Source organism: Oryctolagus cuniculus, chromosome 16 (assembly GCF_964237555.1).
Source record: "Oryctolagus cuniculus chromosome 16, mOryCun1.1, whole genome shotgun sequence".
Lineage (NCBI taxonomy): Eukaryota > Metazoa > Chordata > Mammalia > Lagomorpha > Leporidae > Oryctolagus > Oryctolagus cuniculus.
This window is the reverse complement of record NC_091447.1, coordinates 8,367,353-8,385,023: the sequence shown is the minus strand read 5'-3', so window position 1 is coordinate 8,385,023 and position 17,671 is coordinate 8,367,353. Positions and strand designations below refer to the sequence as shown.

General features: G+C 46.2%; 1 protein-coding gene across 1 annotated transcript in view; it reads right to left on the bottom strand.

The window, feature by feature from the left end:
• Positions 1-8,856, bottom strand: part of TSPAN13 (tetraspanin 13) — a 32,431-nt gene extending 23,575 nt beyond the window's left edge. The window contains exon 1 of the mRNA XM_051832558.2: positions 8,557-8,856. Coding sequence (XP_051688518.1) covers positions 8,557-8,619 — 63 coding nt within the window. The 5' untranslated portion in view covers positions 8,620-8,856. The remainder of the gene's footprint in view (positions 1-8,556) is intronic.
• Positions 8,857-17,671: the final 8,815 nt, after the last annotated feature.

The window sequence follows — 17,671 nt, the reverse complement described above, 5'->3', positions numbered from 1 at the left end:
AGAAAAGAAGAGGGCTATATTACACTCATGATATGAAGAGCACCAGCTGACTACAGTAACAGCACCCTTACAGTTTTACTGGACTTCTTTATGCAAAAGGCTCAGGAAACCTTCAGACATGTCTGAAAGGTTGGCCAAGAATAGCACCCAAAAACCAGCATTTCCAGACACATTAAATTCCACAGCAGACAGATAAAAGTAATTCCTACTTCATATTACTAATGTTTAATCTCATACTAACTTTCAGGCTTTGAAATATTTGGCTGTGCTTTGGATTTCATTTGGATGAGTGAGGACTAAAAGAAAGTATCAAGTGGAGAAAGAAACCAAGTATCAAGTGTGAAAAGAAAACAAGGTATCGTTTTATACAAGTTTTCCCTATGCAGGTTTTGACTGGGAAGAGCAAGAAGAGGGGGCAGCCTGCTCTGCAAATTTAATTCAGGAAGGATTTACAGGACATGGGCTCTATGTTAAAATAATAATAATAATAATAATAATATAAAAAACTACAAACTGAATAATGCAACAAGAAGAAAAAAACAGAGCACAGACAAAGCTATGTCCTCTGCCAGCAAGAAGTCTAACAGAGGAGACAAACAGGCTCAAGACTACCTGTGTAGCTGGTATGATTACGAGAAGAAAGCAAAACAGAATCTCAATAACTACAGCTCTCTGGAGAATTAGCTAGGAAATTTAAAATCTTAAAAAAAATATTATGCATACATCCAAACATTCTCCTGCTCCCCAAATCCTGGCTGAATTAGTCTAGGGTAGCACTCAAGAACTAAGATACCAGAGAGAAACAGTAAAAGATTTCTTGCTGATTAAAGAAATAGGAACTTTGGGGGGCTGGTGTTGTGGCACAGCAGGTTAAAATAAGTTGCCACTTGCAATGCCAGCATCCCATATGAGCACTACTGGTTCAAGTTCCGGCTGCTCTGCTTCAGATCCAGCTCCCTGCTAATGCATCTGGGAAAGCAGCAGCAGATGGCCCAAGTAGTTGAACTCCTACTACCCGCATGGGAGACCTGGATGGAGTTCTGGACCCCCAGCTTCAGCTTGGCCCAGCGTTGGCTATCCCTGCCATCCGGGGAGTGAACCCGCTGATAGAAGATTCTCTCTGTCACTTTACCTTTCAAATAAATAAGTGAATCTTCAAAGAAAAATGAAATAGGAACCTTTATTAAGTAACTTTTCTAAAAAAAGAAGAACATGGGATTGGCAAAGACAGAAAGTCAGGAACGGGAAAAAAATCTACAGGGAATAGCTACGCAACCTGGACTTCCCAGAGGTTTCATGCGTTACTACAGGCAGGTCTGGAATATTCCTTATAAAGAGGAAAGATGACTGGGAGATGAACTCAGCTACAGTGTGACAAGGACCCAAGCCAGTCTGCCTTCACTAGTAACCAAATGTGTTTCTGATGACAGCATCCACTGTTAAGCCATCTCCAACTACATATAAATTAAGCCACTGAGACACAGGCATTTGGCCTACAGGCTGACATGTTACCTGGGATGCCTGCGTTCCAAACCCACCCGCAATCCCCATTCCAGCATCCTGTTACTACACATCCTGTCTCAGAAACTTGGGTCCCCTGGATTGAGCTCCCAGCTCCCTGGTTCAGCACCAGCTGTCCCAGGCATTTGGGGAGTAAACCAGATGGGAGATATCTGTCAGTGTCCCTGTCTCCTTCTCTCTTTCAAATAGACTGAAAATATACACAAAAATTCAAAAAGAACCTTTGTTTCAGATGTTTTAGGGATAGTATACTATTTTGTTTTTAAAGATTTATTTGAAAGTAAGAGTTACAGAGAAGGAGAGGTAGAGGCATAAAGACACACACACACACACACACAGAGAGAGAGAGAGAGAGAGAGAGAGAGAGAGAGAGAGAGATCTTCCACCCTCTGGTTCACTACCCAAATAGCCACCACAGTCAGGCTGGGCCAGGCTGAAACCAGGAGCCAGGAACTTCATCCAGGTCTCCCACATGGGTGCAAGGGCCCAAATACTTGGGCCATCTTCTGCTACTTTGCCCAGGCCATCAGCAGGGAGCTGGATCAAATGTGGAGCAGCCAGGAATCAAACTGGCATCCATGGGACATCACAACACCAGCCCCAGAAGATAGGATTTTAAACGCTTTCATCATAAAGAAATGTTAAATGTTTGAGAAGATAGAATCATTTACTCTGAGTGGATACTGTATAATGTATACATATTTTGAAATATCACACAGTAACCCATAAATGCATACAATTTTAATTTTTAAATTTTTATTTTTAAATTCTTTTTAATACAAAATAAATACAGGCCGGATTTCCTGAGGGTTAATTGTTTTTTCTTTGGAAATGCCTTCAGTAAATTTTGCAGTTAAGCCCTGTCAATATCAATAAGCTTACTTCAAGTGAATAACAGCAAGAATGAGACATTTTTGTTACTGTAGCTTTAAATCAAAAGTTGGGGAATTTCAAGAACATATAAGCATCAGCATAATGTCCTGTGAAAATTCCAGATTCCAAAAAATTTACAGCGCAAATAGTCACTTTCTTAATTCCAAGGGCAAGTATATATTCGAAGATTTCTTAATCATTTTAAATAATGCAGAAATAGCAGCACAAATCTAATCACACCTTAAAATATAAAACGACAATAATGTGAAGAATGACAAGAATTCTGGAGGAAAAAAAGGCCAATAATTATAAAGCAACTGCAAGAAGCAGATTCTGTCTGGAGGAAGTAAGAGTGTTTCTCATTTACTTTGGAGCTGACAATGAACAAGATTATAATTTCCCACCAGTTTGAGGACCAGATTAGGACTCAAAAAATATAAAGCTAAAAAGCTGCAATTCCCTAACTGAATAGTTCAAAAAAAGCTAGGAGGGAGGATTTTGAATGTTCCCAACACAAAGCAATGAAAAGCGTCTTCGATGACAGATATGCTGATTCCCCTGATCTGACCATTACGCATATCTGTAAGTACTGAAATGTTACATCGGGACTGGCCCTGTGGCTCAGCAAGTCAAACCATCACGTGTGATGCTGGCATCCCATATCGGAATACCGGGGAAGTCCTGTTGTTCTGCTTCCAATCCAGATCCCTGCTATTGTGCAGGGGAAGATGGCCCAAGTACCTGGGCTCCTGCCACCCACATGGGAGACCCGGATGAAGTTCCAGGCCCTTGACTTTGGCCTGGCCCAGCCTTGGTCACTGCGGCCATTTGCGGATGGAAGATCTCTTTCTCTGTCATTCTGCCTTTCAAATAAAGAAAATAAATCTTTTTTAAAAAAGAGAAATGTCACATTGTACCCCCCTAAACACATACAATTACTATATCTCAGTTAAAGATAAACATATATTTTAAAAAATATTGAAATTCCAAATCTGTACTTATGACACCTCAGTCATATTTTTCTTTTCTTTTCTTTTTTTTTCTTTTTTTTTTTTTTTTTTTTTTGACAGGCAGAGTGGACAGTGAGAGAGAGAGAGACAGAGAGAAAGGTCTTCCTTTGCCGTTGGTTCACCCTCCAATGGCCGCCGCGGCCGGCGCACTGCGGCCGGCGCACTGCGCTGATCCAAAGCCAGGAGCCAGGTACTTATCCTGGTCTCCCATGGGGTGCAGGGCCCAAGCACTTGGGCCATCCTCCACTGCACTCCTGGGCCACAGCAGAGAGCTGGCCTGGAAGAGGGGCAACCGGGACAGACTCCGGCGCCCTGACCGGGACTAGAACCCGCAGGCGGAGGATTAGCCTAGTGAGCCACGGCGCCGGCCAGTCATATTTTTCTTACAACTGACAGATCATTATTTTATTCTGAGGGTATGAACTCTGGCCTCCATGGGGATCTCTGACTTAACACCAGCCCAAATATGTTAAAAACCCAATAGCTTGAAAGTCTCTTCAGAATGGCATGCTGGCTGGTAACTCAGAGGTTTAAAATAATTCAACTTATTCCACCGGAAGCCGTCATAATTTTACTTCTATAGTACATCCTAAGCATTTATGTACATTTTCTCATTTTATCTTCACTACGATTCCATGGGGCAAGAACAGAAAACACTATCACCGATTTGTACGTGAAGAAAACTGAAATCCATAATTAATTGAGCTATTTGCCTGAGAAGTGGAGTTGGAAAACTACAGTTCTCTCCACAAATCCAGGGATTTTATTATAGCACACTTAATCTACAAAATGCATCCAAATTCCAGAGATGTCAAGGTGTGAACCAAAGTATCTCAGAATTTACATAAATCAGCATAATTTTTGATGCTGCATGATTTTTCTCAAAACAACCAAAGGTAAGAGGTAGAAAGGAAAAAAAATACAACAAATCTTGAAAGATTTTATAATAATAAATATCCAAAAGCTGAAATTTCCCTCCTGTTTCAGGATTACAAGCTATGCTCTGCCCCTTACATTCTTAGTTCAAACTCAGCATACAAACACACACACACACACACACACACATACACATATACACACATATACATGTATGTAAAATTGGTAGTACAACTTGTAAAAGTCCTGTTGAATACATTTTTGGTCATATTTTTCAGTTCGGTTCCATTTAACAAAGTCAACTAATTTTTCTTTCTTTTTGATATTTATTTATCTATTTATTTGAAATACAGAGTGACAGGGAGAGACAGAGAGAAAGAGAGATCTTCCACCCACTGGTTCATTCCCCAAATGCCCACAATAGCCAGGTCTGGGCCAAGCCTACTCCAGGAGCCAGGAGCTCCATCCAGATCTTCCATGTGAGTGGCAGGGTCCAGTTGGGTCCCCATCTGCTGCTTTCCCAGGCACATTAGCAGGAAGCTGGAGTGGAAATGGAGCAGTCGGGACTTGAACTGACATTCTAACAGGGGATGCTGGTGTGCTAAGCAGCAGCTTAACCCACTGCAGCACAATGCTAGTCCCTTCTTTGTTTTTTTTAAAGATAGCTTTCTTCTCTGGTTTAGACATACAAGGAAATGCATTATAAAACTTCAAAATGTTGCATCTTTAATATAACACTGACTTATTTTGCTAACATTTCCCAGAAATCATTTAGTATAATTTTTAAAGTAATTTTTACTATATGTCAAAATATTTTCAACCTAAAAATTTCAAATAAAAATAAAATATCGGGGTTGGCACTGTGGCAGAGCAGGTTAGGCTGCTGCCTGCATATTGATATCCCATATGGGCATCAGTTACAGTCCTGGCTGTTGCACTTCCGATTCAGCTCCCTGCTGATGTGCCTGAGAAGATGGCCCAGTACTTGGACACCCAGATGAGGCTATTGGCTCCTGGCTTTGGCCTGGCCCAGCTGCAGCGGATGGGGCCACTGGGGAATGAACTTGCGATGGAGGATCTCTCTCTCTCTCTCTCTGGAACTCTGCCTTCCAAATAAGTAAAATAAATCTTAAGAAATAAAATATTAAAAATGAAAGATTTTCCCAAAATATATTTAACATGCATTTATATCTTAAACATTATCAAAAAGACCCACACATTATTTCTACCTTTCCCCCATTCCATAGTACGTTTGGTGTTCTCTCAACTCCCTTAACCCAGAAAGATCTATCATAACCCTAAAGGTTATAGATGTAAAGCCTGCATATTCCTAGTACTTGCTTTAATTTTCCCACTTCCTGTCTCTAGCCAGATCCTATTTGCTCAGGGCTGGCAGTTGCCTATGTATGTAACTGTTATTTCCCACAGTTCCCAGAAAGTATACACACTGGACAAATGTTTATCGACTAAATATAGTGCTTGAGATCATATGTAGAAAGGTCGTAGCTAACACGAAACTTCAATAGAGTACACTGATTTTAACGCCTGCTGTATTTCCAGGCTGAGAGCAGGGCATAGCACATGGTAGGCACTTAATAATTATTGTTATGTAGAAAATTACTTTTTCAAAAAAAGGTTTGTTTATTTATGTGAAAGGCAGAATGTCAGAGAGAGAGAGATATTTCATCCACTGGTTTATTCCCCCCAAATGACCGCAAAAGCCAGGGCCTGGGTCTCCCTTATGGGTGGCAGGGACCCCAGCACTCCACTGCCCTCCAAGGCACATTAGCAGGAAGCTAGGTTAGAAGGGGAGCAACCAGGGCTCAAACCAGCACTCCGACATGGGACCCCAGCGTCACAAGTGGCTTACACAGCTGTGCCACACCAACCTCATGTCATATATAGGGAGCTCTGCAGCAACCAAGACATACACAGCAAAAAAGCAACAACTGCCCTCTGCCACATCACCATATTTCCATGATCAGGCCACCCTTAGCAACAGGCCTGCCTGCCCCATTGGATCACAAATCCAGTGCCAACTGCAGGCTCATTAGCAAGCCCCCTGAGCCCTCAGCTCACCTGGTGTTGTCCCAGGTTTGCAAAGACACAGCATCGATGACGTCAGGGGCAGGCTGTGGCCTTTACACCTGCCACTCCCATCCGTGATCCCAGCTTTGCTGTCGCTTTCAGAAATGAGCTCAGACTTCATCCTGGAGCTGCACCCACATTTTAGCGGCCGTTGCCAGGGTGGGACCAGAACCCACACAGGAACTTCTATGCATGCCTTACAAAGCAGGGTCTCTCCTGAGTCCTCAGACTCAACCCCATCCACCCTACCCACTCCACATTTTTTTTTTCGATCTTAGGATAACCAAGGGAGAAATCACGGAAGACAGAATCTAAATAATGGCCATGGCCTATTTTCAGCATCTATTTAAGATGTGGTCCAGTTTTCACTTGTCACTAGCCTCCAGGTAAACTCCTGAACTGATTTAAGCCTAGGCACAATGTGTATGAATCAAGCAGCCACTAATTCCTTTTAAGAAATGCCCCTTTGTCTAAAAAGTCTCTGATTGAAAAGGGCTGACCATTTTTATACTCCTATGAATTTCCAATTAATTAAGCTTCATTGCATAGCTATTAAGATCCATAAAACACACTCTGAAGGTCAACCATCTAGAATAGATATTAAGTAGTCTTGCTATGTCCCTTAAGAATCCCCTTTCTTTCTCCTCCATGTCCTGATTCACTGTAAATAAGATTCATTTTATTCATTTGAAAGGCAGAGGTACAGAGAAAGAAAGGCACAGTGAGATCTTCATCCACCAGGTCACTCCCTAAATGGTCGCAATAACCAGGACTGGGTCAGGCCAAAGCCAGGAGCCTGGAACTCCATCCTGGTCTCCCACATGGGCGGCAGGGGCCCAGCTCCTTGGGCCATCATCCACTGCCTTCCCAGGTGCATTAGCAGGGAGTGGATGGGAAGTGGAGCAGCTGGGCCTCAAACTGATGCTCATATTGGGATGCAAAAGTCACAGGTAGTGGCTTAAGCTGCTGGGCCACAACACTGACCCCGAAATGATATATGTGAAAAGCAACAAAATAACTTGCCTTTAAAAATCTATCTGTATACACATTGTGTGTGTGTGTGTGTGTGTGTGTGTGTTTTATGTGTATTTATACAGGCTCAGCAGTCAAGCAACTATGCAGAGCAGACATTCTATTGTGTGTTAGCCGACACTGCAAGATTAAGTCTCTGGTGAACAGACGACTGAGTCATTGACAGGGAGTGTATATCAGAAGTCAGGGATAGACATAAGGACTCTCAAGTTCTCAGCATACCATTCAGGCTCATTGGTCAGCAGGTACTCAACAAACAGTGCTGTAAGCGAGGCTCGCGTGAGGCAGGTGGATTCTGATGTGGACCTGAGCTGCCCCTCCACTACTCACAAGGAGCTGCGCCACCAGATGTTGCAAATCCAGCCCTGTCCCCCAAGTCGAGCTAGCCTTGCCCTCAAAGCCCCGCAGCCATGTCCACCTTCAAACAATAAGACAAAATACAAAAGGCAGTGGTGGCTACAGCCCCAGCCCCTCTCCCCTGCGGCGACCACCAGGCAGGCGGGGAAGCCGGGTGCGTCTCCAGGCCGAGGGCTCGGGGCAGCAGGTGTATTTATAGAAAGGTGCGGGGTCCGGGTGGACTGACCAAGGAAGCGGCTGGGCGCTGTGGGGGCATCCTGGGGAGGATTTGGCGTCCACCGCCGCCCTGCCAGGCGTGGGAGTTCAGGAAGGCCCCTCCCGGAGCTGTCCCCTTGTGTCTGACACGCCACAGGGGGCCCTGCCTGGGCTCGCCTCCACGCCAAGGGGGGAGGGAGGACGAGGAGGACGCATCATCGGGTAGGAGGCCTCAGACAACCCCCTCTCTGCGAGCCCCGAAACAAACTTGGCTGGCGGTACAGGCACCCCGGGAGCGCGCTCGGCGGCCGCGATGCGGGGTCGCGCCAGGCACCGCGCCTGGCCAGGTGCGCCCCGCGTCGCTCTGCCAAAAAAAAATGGGGGGGGGGGCCGAGTTCCTTCCCCCACCTCCCGGGCGACGGCTCCTCCGCCTGCACCCCAGCCGGGCAGAGCCGGGAGCAAGCAGCAGCAGGAGCAGCAGGCGGCTGGCGGCGGTGGGTGCGGGGCGCGGCCGAGCCGCGGCCTCACCACCGAGGCGAGGCGGCGATAGCGGCTGGCTGGCGAGGCCGCGCGCGCAGGTGCACGGGGCCCCGGGGACACTCACGGTGTAGAGCAGGTTGAGGGCGCAAAGGCAGTTCTTGGAACACGCGAAGCCCCCGCACACCATGGTGGAGCCTGGTGGTGGCCGGCAGCTGCAGGTAAATCCCAGGCCCGGAACGGGGAGTAGGAGGTGGGAGTGGGGGTAGGGGGCTCCCCGGCTTGCCGCCGCTGTGCGCAGGGCCCTCGGCGGGTCGCGCGCAGGCTCGCGGCGGGAGCTGGGGCTGCAGTGCGCGGCGCGCCCGCGGCGGCTCCTACCGCTCGGGAACCTGCGGCCGCCGCAGCCCCAGCGCCAGCCCCGGCCCCGCCCAGCCCGCCGCCTCGCCCCGCGCGCTGATTGGCCGCTGGCCTGGAACAAAGGTAGGAATATGCAAATGAGTGCGCCCAGCCCGCCGGGATCCGGGCGCGGGGGCGGGGGCGCCGGGGCCCGGGCTGGGGCTAGGGCTGGGAGCGGGACTGGGAGCCTGGGGGCCCGGGGGCCCGGCTGGGGTGCACGCCCGCGGCAGGTGAGCGGCGTGGGGCGGGGCGCGGGTCCACGCTGGCGGAGGGAGGAGACCCGCGCCGGCGCCTCTGGCTTCTGGGCCCGGGGTGGGTGACGTGGCACCGCTTTGAATGACATTTCAGACCGCGCACCTGGCTCTGGGGGCAGGCAGGCAGGAATAAAAGGAAGGGGCCGCGGGAGCCGAGAAAGGGGAGAACGTAAATCCTGTTTCAGGACTGCTGACTGCTGTGCCTGTCTCAGTGCAGAGACTTGCAGAATATCCATAAACCCTGTGAACCCGTTGCAAGCCCAGGACCAGCTCTGAGCTCCAGCCCTGGCTTTCTTTTATTTTTAAAATATTTATGTGTTAAGTATCTACATTTTTTCCCTTTTTTTAAATTTATTTATGTTGAAGTCGGAGCTACAGCGGTCGGGAGAGACAGAGATCTTCCATCCACTGGTTCATTCCCCAAAGGACTGCAAAGGCTAGGGCTGGGCCAGGAGCCAGGAACTTCCTCTGGGTCTCCCACGTGGGTGCAGGTTCCCAAGCATTTGGGCCATCTTCCATAGCATTAGCAGGGAGCTGGATTGGAAGTGGATCAGCCAGTTCTCCAACCAGCAGATGTTAGCTTAACCCCCTGTGCCACAATGGGAGCGCCTCCAGGCCTGAATTTCAAGGAGCTGGTTTTTCAACAAGAACAGTGAGGATCTGTAAATAAACCTCCACCTCATCATCACTATAGAAGTTTGTCTTGTATCCCCCATACCTCCCCTGTGAGTTTCCTGTTGATGGGAGGCAGCAGGTGATGGCTCAAAGGCTTGGACTCCTACCACCCACGTGGGAGACCCAGAGGAAGTTCCTGCCTCCTAGCTTTGGCCTGACATAGACACGTGGAGAGTGAACCAGCAGATGATGAAAGATTCTCTCCCCCTCACGCCCCCCCACCTTTCAAATAAAATGAAAATGAATAAATAATTGTTTAAACTATGTCAAGCACTTTCAGAATAGTGCACGGATCATGGTAAGGGCTTGCAAAATGTCAGTTAATGTTTGAAGCTTGACCATTTATGAAATACCTACTGTGGGGCCGGCACTGTGGTGCAGCGGACTAAAGCCCTGGGCTGAAGCGCCAGCATCCCATATGGGCACCGGTTCTAGTCCCGGCTGCGCCTCCTCCAATCCAACTCTCTGCTATGGCCTGGGAAAGCAGTGGAAGATGGCCCAAGTCCTTGGGCCCCTGCACCCATGTGGGAGACCCAGATGAAGCTCCTGGCTCCTGGCTTTGGATCAGCGCAGCTCCGGCTGTTGCGACCATATGGGTAGTGAATCAGTGGATGGAAGACCTCTCTCTCTCTCTCTCTCTCTCTCTCTGTAACTCTTTCAGATAAATTAAAAATAAATCTTTAAAAAACGAAATATCTACTGTATTCTAGAAACTCAGCAAAGCCAACAAAAGTTTGGTAATTTCATAGTAACTTCCAGCAAAAATACTCTGTATTAATTACAACACATGTATGAAACCTAAGGTTTTTTTTTTTTCTTTTTTTTTTTTTAAATTTTTTTGACAGGCAGTGAGAGAGAGAGACAGAGAGAAAGGTCTTCCTTTGCCGTTGGTTCACCCTCCAATGGCCATCGGGCCGGCGTGCTGCAGCCGGTGCACCGCGCTGATCCGATGGCAGGAGCCAGGTGCTTCTCCTGGTCTCCCATGGGGTGCAGGGCCAAGCACTTGGGCCATCCTCCACTGCACTCCCTGGCGACAGCAGAGAGCTGGCCTGGAAGAGGGGCAACTGGGACAGAATCCAGCGCCCTGACCGGGACTAGAACCCGGTGTGCCAGCGCCACAAGGCGGAGGATTAGCCTAGTGAGCCGCGGCGCCAGCCTGAAACCTAAGGTTCTTGTTGAGTCTATACATGTGAAACATTCAGCTGCTTAATTTGTCCTGTAATTTTGTGCTGCTTCTTCCAGCCTCTCCTTACCACCCCCATCACAAAAAAAGAAAGGAAGGAACTGAGGAGCTAAAGGCATCTAAAGAAACTTAAATCCAGGAATTGATTCATTATTAGGAATATTTTTATCTCTTGTACATTGCCTGTAGGAAAAAAGCTCTGCCATGGGGAGCAGTAAGGAGAAACCAGCTGGACATTTAACTTATTTTCAGTGGAGAAATCCTGACACTTCTGGGTAACATGCTTCATGTTTTAACAATCCTTATTTACGGGACTGGTGTCATGGCACAGCGGGTGAAGCCTCAGCGTGTGATGCCCGCATCGCACATGGGAACACAATTGTGAGGCCTGGCTGCTGTGCTTCTGAACCCACTTCCTGCTAACTCTCCTGGGAATGCAGCAGATAATGGCCCAGATGTCTGAGCCCCTGCCACCCATGTGGGTGACCAGGATGGAGTTCCTGGTTCCTGGCTTTGGTCTGGCCCAGGCCTGATTGTTGCAGCCATTGGAGAAGTGAACCAGAAGATGGAAGATCTCTCTGTCTCTCCCTAGCTCTCTGTCACTCTTCCTTTCAAATAAATCTTTAAAAAAATTTTTAAAAATTAAAAAAAAATAAACCAAAAATGGGGCCAATGTTCTGGCATAGCAGGTGAAGCCACTGCCTGCAGTGTCAGCATGCTATATGGACGCCAGTTCCAGTCCCAGCTGCTCCACTTCTGATCCAGCTCCCTGCTAATGGCCTGGGGAAAGCACTGGAAGATGGCCCACTTGCTCCTGCACTCTCATGGGAAACCCAAAAGCTTCTGCCTGGTCCAGCCCTAGCCATGGTGGCCATTTGGAAAGTGAACCAGCAAACGGAAGATCTCAGTCTCTCCCTCTCTCTATGTAACTCTGACTTTCAAATAAATAAATCAATCGTAAACACACACACACACACACGCTGGCACTGTGCCACAGAGGGTTAAAGCCCCAGCCTACAGCACTGGTATCCCATATGGGTGCCAGTTTGAGTCCCAGCTGTTCCACTTCCAATTCAGCTCCCTGCTAATGTGCCAAGGAAAGCAGTGGAAGATGATCCAAATCCTTGTACCCCTACACCCATGTGGGAGACCTGAAAGAAGCTCCTGGCTTTGGATTGGCTCAGCTGTGGCTATTGCAATCATTTGGGGAATGAACCATCAGAAGATCTCTCTCTCTCTCTCTCTCTCTCTCCCTCTCCCTCTCTCTGCAACTCTGTCTTTCAAATAAATAAAATAAATTTTTAAAAAAACCTCATCCTGTAGGTTTACCTTAACATCTCATATTTTTTAAATTCTTATTTTGTTATTAAGACCAACATTTCTTTTTTAGTAATTCAGCACCAGGACTTGATCATGTTCAGTAAATTCTAAACAAAATGATTCCTGGGCAGGCATATGTTGTGGCAGGTAAGTTGCCTGCATCTCATATCAGAACGTTTGGGTTTGAGTCGCAATTCCAGTTTGCTGCTCACATGTACTCTATGGAGTAGCAGATGACTGCTTAAGAAGATAGCTGAAGTGCTTGGGGCCCTGCCACCCACATGAGAGACCAAGATTGAGTTCTGGGCTCCTGACTTCAGCTTGATCTGGCCTCAGTTTTGAGGGCATTTAGGGAGCAAACTAGCAGAATAGATCTCTCTCTCTCTTTGCCTTTCAGAAAAAATTACTCCTAAGCTCATACACCACTACCAAATATTTTCTTAATTTCTCAGAAATTTGGCCCTACCAAATATTTTCTAGATTTCTCAGAAATTTGAACATGAAACTGGATACACATGAAATTGTTCAATTTATAGTCACATAAAATGTCGGTTATATAGCACATTTCAAATTGCTTCAGTACAGTCCACTTGTCTGTCTGTAGCTAAACTGCAGTGTAGTGCAATGGTGTTTCCAAAAGTTAATGGAGGGGTGGATGTCATGGTTCAGCAGCCGAGACACCTGCAGCCAGTGAGGTGGTGCATGGGATCGGGTCCCACCTCCTCTTTTGATCCAGCTTCCCAGTAATGTGTACCCCGAGAGGCAGGAAATGATGCCGTGGGAACTTGTGTACCACCTACCCACGTAGGAGACCTAGATGGAGTTCCTGGCCCCTGACTTTTTTAGCCTGGCGCAGCCCTGGCTGTTGCAAAGATTTGCAGAGTGAACCAGCAGATTCTCTCTCTCTCCTCTCTCTCTCTCTTGCTCTTTCTCTCTTTCAAATAAATACAAGTAAATAAGCTATTTTAAAGTTCAAAAATAGAATTAAGAGGTGTTTGCCTTGGTGCAAAATACCATGAGATCCACATAGAATTGTTCTCATAGAATACATTTTCCGGGAACTTTTTGAAGATACCTCATATTTCCTAAGCCAATAGAATATAACTGAATAAATTGATTGCCGATTTAAGAAACTGTCTGTCAATGGCCTTTAGTGGACTTGATCCAAATATTTCTAATGATTGTATTTTATTACAAATCTGTGAGTCCATCATTCTTTGGAAAGTCTCCTAGGTAAACGCAGGACAGAATTGATTTCCTTTGTGATTATTTGCAGTCTTGAGGACTGATGGGCAGAGAGTCTCCTGTCCCACAACGAGGCTGAGAAGCCCACGAGCAGCAGCCTCGCTCCTTTCAAGTCTACTTCTTGCTCCATTTTGGGTGTTATCCTATTCTTTCTGATGTTTGGCCAAACTTTGGCAATTAAAGGCCACCCATTCATTGCTCCTGATGAAATTCAGTCTCCCTTTTGCTAGGCAGGATGTCTTACTGCGCCTGCCAAAGGACTTCAAACCGGAATTCAATTTCAGAAGATGTTTTTGATCTAACCGCAAATTAAACGTGAAGTGTTTCTCCTGCCAGTTGTCGTGTATCAGTGTTTCTTCCCTCCCCCTCCCCCCACACGATGCCAGCGACATGAAAACAAACACATTTGAGTGTATGCGACTGTCTTGCTATACTATACAGGCAGCAATACCTCATCGGAACTCTTAGAAGTGACTCCTTTTAGTGGCATATTTGGCTATCCCAAGATCCAATCCAGCCTCACCACTGAGCACCTGACTCTCACAACAGGATAATCCACTTACTCTTTGCCTTATCTTCCCCCAGCCTTCCTTCCAATTGTCTTTTATTTGCACTAGCACTGAACCAAGGACCTTCCCAGACAGCATGAACTGGTGATATTTTGACTACTCCATTACACCTAAAGAACTTTCTAGAAATCTGCCCTAACTGGATTCCGAGAGACCTGGATCTGTTTCCATTTTGAATGTTGTAGATCAGAACGCGCCGTGCTCATTTGTCCAATGGCTAGTTCGACAACTATGAGTCCTTTGTTTCTGAATGCTAACAATACTGCACCTGTACAATGGAGAAAGTAACAGGTAAGAATGAATAGAAAAAGTTGCACTCAACGTGGCTGGCTGCGTTTATATAAGTAAACTGTCGTTATGCTGGAGATAACAGAAGTAAGCCTGCCATTTGCAAGGGTGAGTAAGTGTTCTTGAATTTAAAAATGTGTAAAATGTATTTTTCTGCCTCTTACTTATGAACAATATCCTTCCTGCACTAGTATTCCTCGAAGCTGGAAACAACTCAGGTATGCATCAGTAGAAGCCGAGAACTCAACCTTGGTCCAGTCACACAGTGAAATCCCACGCAGGGGTGGGTGTTTGGTGCCGTAGTGAAGGCACCACTGGGAACACCAGCATCCCCCATCAGAGTACCTGGGTTAGAGTTCCAGCTCCACTTCCGAACCAACTTCCTGCTAATATACACTCTGGGAGACACACGTGATGGTTCAAATGTCACCCAGGTAGGAGACCTGGATGGATGACTTTCAAGTAAATAAAAATGTAAATATATATACATACATACATACATACATACATATATATAAAGCAAGCCTAACCAATACCAAAAAGAACAGCTGAGTGAAAGGAACCAGCAACCTAAAGATACTTCAAGCAGTTCATGAAAGGTAGACTGAAAAGATATTTTAGTGCAAAATTTTTGTTACATCCGTGCATACAGGGGTCCGCAAAAAGCTAAAGGAAAATGCATGTTATGAAAAAATTCTGGGGCCAGAGCTGTGGGGTAGCAGGTAAAGGCACCACCTGCAGTACCAGCATCTTACATGGACGCCGGTTGGAGACCTGGCTGCTCCACTTCCGATCCGGCTCTCTGCTATGCCCTGAGAAAGCTGTAGAAGATGGCCCAAGTCCTTGGGCCCCTGCACGTGCATGGGAAGACCTGGAGGAAGCTCTTGGTTCCTGGCTTCAGATCGGCACAGCTCTGGCCGTTGTGGCCAATTGGGGAGTAAACCAGTGGATGGAAAACCTCTCTCTACCTCTCTACCTCTCTCTGTGTAACTCTGACTTTCAAATAAATAAAATATTTATTAAAAAAAGGAAAAACTTCTACATAGATTTCAAATATGTTTTGCACCAAAATAATCTTATCTTTCACAAACTTTTAGAAGTACTTGTGTATAAAAATGTATATTGTATGATTCCATGTGCATAAAACTCAAATATTTAAATTTTAATGGCAATATATGACAACGCATGTTAAAGAGTGAAACAATATCAGGGCAGGCGTTTGATGCAGCTGTTAAGATGAGACCTGCAAAGTGTGACTCCTACAGAGTGCCTGGCTCTTCTTCTGATTCCAGCTTCCTGTTAGCGCTCATCCTGGGCCAGGGGCCAGGGGAGGGAGCAGCAGGTGATGGTTCAAGTACTTGGGTCCCTGCTACCCATATGGGATACCCAGGTTGAGCCCCTGGCTGCTGGCTTCAACCTGGCCTAGCCCCGGCTGTTGCAGGTGTTAAAGATGGGGCCAGTGCTGTGGCACAGTAGGTTAACGCCCTGGCCTGAAGCGCTGGCATCCCACATGGGTGTCGGTTCAAGACCTGGCTGCTCCACTTCTGATCCAGCTTTCTGCTGTGTCCTGGGAAAGCAGTGGAAGATGGCCCAAGTCCTTGGGCCCCTGCATGAGAGCCCTGGAGGAAGCTCCTGGCTCCTGGCTCCGGATTGGTGCAGCTTTGACTGTTGCGGCCATCTGGGGAGTGCACCAGTGGATGGAAGACCTCTCTCTCTCTCTATGCTTCTCTTTCTCTCTGTATGTAACTCTGACTTTCAAATAAATAAATCTTTTAAAAAATAAAAAAAAGAAGACAACACTGACATCTATAAAAGTGAGGGACTGGTAACAATAAAAGTCAAGATTCTCAGACATTTTTAGGAGGAGGGGCATGGAAATAGTGATTGAGAAAGGACCAGAGAGGGTCCCTGTGTTGATAATGTAACTAGATGGTCGCTTTGTGATTAAGCTATAAAGGAGTAGAGACAGGGGAAGATAAATACTGACAGACATTGTACTAACAATCTGAATTTTAGATTACATAAACAGTGCTCAAAAGGAAAAAAAAATCATAAAACCACCTGTGTATATTTTTTTCAAATTTCATTTCTTATACAATTTTTCTTTGTAATGCTGTTTATTCAGAAATGCAGCCGATAAGGTGACCTTTATAATTTCTCTCCCGTGGGCTTTGGACATTGGCTGTTACTGCCCCAAAGTGCCAGTCATGGTAATTCTGGCAAAGTCCACTATGTGGCCTCTGGAGCAAACACACAGCTTTTGGAAAAGCAAGTGTGTCAGAGTTAAGTCACATCCTGTTTGCTTCCGTTCAGATAGGCTGGAACACATTGTTTAGCACTTTCCTAAAATAAGACACATGGTGAAATCTTTAAGACCTTATACACTCACTGGCCTGAAAGTATTCCTCTTCTTCTCTCATTTGATTCAGGGTTTCACCATGTATTGAATCCTAGGCTGGAAGTATTTTCACACTGAAAGTTAGGTTTTATCTGCCAGTGGTGTTGAAAATTCCAAAGCCATTCTGATATGGGATCCTGTGCATATGATGCTTTGTGTTTTTTCTTCTCTTTGGAAGTTCATAGAACCTTCTCCTTGATCAAAGTATTCTTTTTTTTCCTCTGGTTTCTCTTTTGTTTATTTTTTTGTCAGGCAGAGTGGACAGTGAGAGAGAGAGACAGAGAGAAATGTCTTCCTTTGCCGTTGGTTCACCCTCCAATGGCCGCTGCAGCCAGCGCACCACGCAGATCCGAAGGCAGGAGCCAGGTGCTTCTCCTGGTCTCCCATGGGGTGCAGGGCCCAAGCACTTGGCCTCCTCCACTGCACTCCCTGACCACAGCAGAGAGCTGGCCTGGAAGAGGGGCAACCGGGACAGAATCTGGCACCCAACCGGGACTAGAACCCATTATGCCGGCGCCACAGGCGGAGGATTAGCCTAGTGAGCCACGGTGCCGGCCAGATCAAAGTATTCTGAAAAGTTGCAGAGCGTCACCAAAGAAAACAACACCAAAGTACAGGAAAGAAAATTAAGCACGAAACTGAATATTTCTCCTAAACTGAAGAGGAAGACATGACAAATTACACATTTTTAAAACAAAGATTAACTACTGCAAATCTTTCATGAAATTCTGTTTTTTACTAATTGACTCTTTTTTTTAGAAAGCTTTTATTTAATAAATATAAATTTTGAAAGTACAACTTTTGAATTATAGCGGTTCTTCCCTCCATAACCACCCTCCCACCTGCAAACCATCCCATCTCCTACTCCCTCTCCCATCCCATTCTTCATTGAGATTCATTTTTACTTATCTTTA